This window comes from Sphaeroforma arctica, assembly GCF_001186125.1.
Source record: "Sphaeroforma arctica JP610 unplaced genomic scaffold supercont1.211, whole genome shotgun sequence".
NCBI classification, from domain to species: Eukaryota; class Ichthyosporea; order Ichthyophonida; genus Sphaeroforma; species Sphaeroforma arctica.
In genome coordinates this window covers 1-6192 of record NW_014040347.1, presented here as the reverse complement: position 1 = coordinate 6192, position 6192 = coordinate 1, and the positions used below count along the sequence as shown (strand labels likewise).

At 45.4% G+C, this 6192-nt stretch overlaps 1 protein-coding gene across 1 annotated transcript; it reads left to right on the top strand.

Moving 5' to 3' along the window:
* Positions 1–545: 545 nt before the first annotated feature.
* On the top strand, positions 546–2104 carry SARC_03931 (hypothetical protein; the record flags this gene model as incomplete). Its single annotated transcript, XM_014302251.1, has 3 exons — positions 546–617; positions 1450–1566; positions 1955–2104. 3 exons carry the CDS (start codon positions 546–548, stop codon positions 2102–2104), a joined length of 339 nt encoding a protein of 112 aa, XP_014157726.1.
* Positions 2105–6192: the final 4088 nt, after the last annotated feature.

The following is a 6192-nucleotide window of genomic DNA, read 5'->3' as shown; positions in this document are numbered from 1 at the left end:
AAAGCACTTTACAAGTGAGTGGATGGGAAAGACAAAATATGTGTAGCAAAGGGAGAGCACTTGACAAGTGAGTGGATGGCATGGACAAAATCACGCCACCCGGCAGAACTCATGTGTGCACTACATTGCACTGGATTGCTACGTGGAAAACCACCACAGATACGACCGGCACTTCGGCTACACGCCCTGTCTCAGGGGTGCCATAGACAGAGAGGTACCTGCGAATAACAGGCTATTCTTGTCGTGTGCGTCGTTGTATGTGACAGGTAAGTGCGAGAGGGACACGAGAGCGTTGAGAGGAGATCTCAGGGAAAGAGAGGACGCCCACGCAAAGGGACACAGAACACAGAGCGTGATAAGGGAACAGTGGGCGACCACCGGACCACATAACGTAACATCTGAACCCTAAAAGCCGAATAAAACCAGGGCACGAGCCAAAACAGAAACGGGATTAGACCATGACCCACTGGGGACGGAGAGAAAACGAATATAATCATCCTTCTACTAGGACGGAAAGATGTTTTCACACTCACACACACACACGCATGCAGAAAGTGAGAGAGAGAGAGCTCTGTCCTGAAGAGGGTAAGATTGGACAGCTGTCTACAGTAGGACAAGTAAGTAGTGCTTGACAGCCATGTTAAGTTACCTTGTGCTGCATCTGGATGAATGGGCACTGCGACGGCTTGGCATCCTTGGGCTGTGGCGAGAGAGATTGGGATATGCGGATTAGACTCGAAACGAGATATATCAGACAACGTGAATTAGAGTATTCATACACGATAACACTCTAAACTAAGAAGACTCGAAACGAGATACAGTAGACATTGTACGTTCAAGATACATACACAACAGCAGGGGAGTTGGGGGGAATGGTAGGAGTGCCAATTGAACTACGAGGACTAACAGAGGGAGTGTAAGAGATACAGCAGAGGCTGTGCATAACACTCTACACGAAAAAGACATAACACTCTAAACTAAGAAGACATAACACTCATAACTAAGAAAACATAACACTCTAAAACAAGAAGACATAACACTCTAAACCAAGAAGGCATAACACTCTAAACGAAGAAGACACAACACTCTAAACTAAGAAGACATAACACTCTAAACTAAGAAGACATAACACTCTAAACTTAGAAGACATAACACTCTAAACTAAGAAGACATAACACTATGCACACTTGGCCGAAGGAGTCAGCGGGATGCTGAGGATAGCCACTTGCACTTGTATGTCAATAGAGAATAGACAGGAGCACTAGTGATAACATGCAGGTGTATAAGTCAATAGAGAACAGACAGGAGCACTAGTGATAACATGCAGGTGTATATGTCAGTAGAGAACAGACAGGAGCACTAGTGATAACATGCAGGTATATATGTCAGTAGAGAACAGACAGGAGCACTCGCGATAACATGCAGGTCTGTGACCCACGTGTGCAGTAGAGTGTGGGCAGTGGCACAGCGCAACTCACCACATCGGGGTGGGCGTCGGGCAAGGTGTTCACGTGGGTGGCGAAGTGGGGACACTGTAGCCAGGGATGGACAAATAAGGAGGAATGGGTAAGTTGAGTCAGTGCGCTGAATGCCTCAGCGAGCTGTGAGAGTACTGCGATACGCCTGAACGCGAGAACTGGATCAGTGGGAAAGCACATGCGATCACATGGGCGACATACACAGTCACACAGGATGCATCAGACACGACACCCGACACACAGGCCATGCGGAACATCTGGCGCAGCACAGGTAGTCACAGACGAGCGAAATAGCACAGGTAGGCACAGACGAGCAACACAGCACAGGTAGGCATAGACGAGCGACACAAACACAAGGCATGCAACACGCACCCAGTGGGGGTATATATACATACATATATCATTCACCATAAACACATGAATGTCATATACACACATCATCTCAGAACATCATATACACCCCACCACGCATGCAGGCTAAAGATAACAACAGATCCATCATTCACAAAGCCAGCAGAGCATCACACGAGGACACACACACCTACAAAACGAACTATAGCACTACACCACACACCTTAGATATGTCCATGCGGCCGTCTGGTGGCCAGAGATCATACGAGTGGTGATAGGAAACAGCGAATGAGCATTAGTGCACAAAGCGAGGAAGATGAAGATTGTCATGGGAATACAAGTGTAGGAGAGGTATACGGTGGGATTCCTTGCTCTAGGTATGTGTATTCGTTTTGAGCCCATAATCGTAGTCATGGGCACCGTTGCACATACGTACAGATAGCTTATACACACACACACACACACACACACACACATATATATATGTGCGAGTGCGTGTTTATGTAGGTGTACGCGTGTGTGTGGGAGGGGCACTAAACTTGTGCAAGTGCCAATGGCCAAGAAATGTCCCCACCCAAGGCCGCGCATGTGACGATTGCTTGTGCATGCGTACAACGCAATCCACACAGACGCACATGTGCATGCGTACAACGCAATCCACACAGACGCACATGTGCATGCGTACAACGCAATCCACACAGACGCACATGTGCATGCGTACAACGGAATCCACACAGACGCACACGTGCATGCGTACAAAGCAATCCGCACAAACGCACATGTGCATGCATGTCTCACGGAGTAACTCAGCCGTAAAGTCAGGACTGCAAGTCATTGAGTGCGCTATTCGTACGAAACACAGTATGAGCCACCCCCCCCCACCCCCATCCCACCAAATAAACACACAAAATACTGAAAACGGGGTTGGACAGACACAGACAGCCCGGTACTTTACACATGTGGTGGGCACACAACACCATACATCCATACATGACTATCATCTCAATACCATACGTCTATACATGACTATCATCTCAATACCACACGTCTATACATGACTATCATCTTAATACCATACATCTATACATGACTAGTCATCATCTGCTCACGCCATCCCAACCGAAAGGTACATGCATGGCTCATCGGTGTACACTGTTGGGCTATACAACAATAACCCCAACAGCAGAGAATGCAGACGCTGCTACCTACGGCTTTCATACCGTTCTATCAACTACACATCTACATGCCGTTCAATCTAATACACATCCACATGCTTACCATGCACAAACGGACACCCCTCCTTCTGCTCGGGTCGGTACACAGGGCATTTGGATAAGTGTTCCTGAGAGAGCCAGACGCAATGGTTGTTAGACAGGCTATAGACTTTATCACATGCACAGTGTGTGGGGAGAGCATAGACGGGTGTCCACGTGCGGGAGATGGGGTACAGAGCTACGATACAGCGGAGAAAGAGATGGTGGTCATACAGGCAAGGCACGCTAATGACTGCAACGCTAAGTAAACTACACACGTACGTTAGTAGAGTACCGATGACGTATAGTATAACACACCATGACCCACCGTGACACAACATGACACACCACGAGTCACTACACGAGCAGAGTGCAAGTAACTCCGACCTAAAGATACGGAAGACACAAAATGAGAGTGTACAAGCGGATATGCGGAACACTCCACTTGAACCCACAACCCTAAAACCCTAAAGCACTGAGCGAACCCACACACATAGTACATGAGAAGCTAACGTATACAACGCATGAAAAGCTAACGCACACATAGCGGTATAGTCTTAACTGAGGTGTACACCTGCCTAGAAGTCAGGTGGCAAGGGCAGCGTGGAATGCACCTCGAAAAGTAGGGTTGAGCTGGGCACGGGACAGGTGCAAAAATGGCAAGCGTACGATCACACGGAACACCTGCACAACCTCACAGACCACAATCACACAGCACATCAACACACAGACAATACAAAAAAATATATGCACACAGACAATACAAACAGAACATGACACACAGACAATACAAACAACACATAAACACAGACAATACAAACAACACATAAACACACAGATAATACAAAATACACATCAACACACATACTATACAAACAACACATCAACACACAGACAGTACAAACAACACACCAACACACAGACAATACAAACAACACATCGACACACAGACAATACAAACAACACATCAACACACTGACAATACAAACAACACATCAACACACAGACAATACAGACAATACAAACAACACATCAACACATAGACAATACAAACAACACATCAACACATAGACAATACAAACAACACATCAACACATAGACAATACAAACAACACGGGCCACCACCACAAGCCACGTGTACACGCCCCCGAAAGGTGTAGGAGAAGTGTAGGGCGGGTGTAGAGTGTAGGACAGGTGCGCTTACCTCGATGTGAGGGCACTTCTTGATCAGCGCCATAGCCTCTTCATGGCTCATCTCCTCTGCCACAGCGCAAACGGAATGATCGCAAATGAGAATGTGCAAGGACACAGCAGGACAAGGGGTTATGGGAACAGCAGGGCATGTGCACACAGACACCACCACACACACGTTGCTATGGTGCCAGTAGGGCATGTACGTACACAGACACCACCACATACACGTTACTATGGTGACAGTAGGGCATGTGCGCACACAGACACTACCACACACACGTTACTATCGGGACAGTAGGGCATGTACGCACACAGACACCCACCACACACACGTTGCTATGGTGACAGTAGGGCGTGTGCGCCACATACACCACCACACACACGTTGCTATGGTGACAATAGGGCATGTGCGCACACAGACACCACCACACACACGTTGCTATTGTGACAGTAGGGTATGTGCGCACACAGACACCGCCACACACACGTTGCTATGGTGACAGTAGGGCATGTGCGCTGGTCAATGGTATATGCACACAAAACGTTAAGCTACATACGCAATACCTGTTAGCGTTGTGCTGGCAGATATGTATGTATGTGTGCAAGGCGTGTATGTGTGTATGTGTGTGGGCGGGGGGGGGGGGGGACTGGACACCAGGTAGACGTTTAAGCCATGTGTGAGTAATCACATACCACTCTCAACAGAACACCCAGTCATAGGCCTATGGCCAGTGAGCTACAACACTGTGTGGGCACACACTATGAACAAGGGCATAGACAGGATAGGTAATGACACTCCGCTGAATGCACAACACGCATGTCCAGAACACGAACTAACCAGACATGAAATGAGAGGCAAAGACTAAGATATGAGATACATACGCACGCATATGAGACACACATCCAAAGGACGCAGATATGAAATACATACATACACGTATGAAACACACATCCACAAGACTGAGATATGTAATACATACATACACATATGAGACACACATCCAAAAGACTCAGATATGAAATACATACATACACATATAAACACACATCCACAAGACTCAGATATGTAATACAGACATACACATATGAAACACAAATCCAAACAACTCGCCAGTCTTACAAGCCGAAACAGAGCGCGTGTAAAGTACAAAGAGACGTACAGAAACAGGCGCATGGAGCTTTGAAGCATACACTAACGGTACATAGAGCTGATGCGCATGGCATGTGCACAGGAGCGATAACACGAGACTTACTGAAAGGACAGGTGTGTAGCTTAAAAGGACAACCGTCCTTGAAGGCAGGGCAGCCCTCGACGTGCTTTTGGTCATTGAGAAAGGGACACTTGTCACCGAACTGGCGGGTGCAAGGGTAAATAGAGTGGGTTAGATGGGGGGTAGTTGAGGTTTACAGAGGAAAACGGGAAGAGATAGGTGCGTATGTAGAGATGAACTAGTGAATATATGTTTAGAAGTCATGCAAGTATACAATTGCGCGCACATGCAGGCACGATATATATATTTATATATATATATACAGATACACACAGAGACAGACACACACCGATATATAAGTATATATATATATATATATATATATACATACGTGTGTGCGATATACATATATATTCATACATACACACATATATATATACATATATACATACATACAGACATACATAAATACGTACATAATATATATATATATATATATATACATATATATTCATACATACACACATATATATATACATATATACATACATACATACATAAATACATACATAATATATATATACATATATATATACTTACATATATCTATATATATGCATATATATATAAATATATAAAAATACATGCCTATATATACATATGCATATAAACATACACAAACAAATACACACACACACATATATA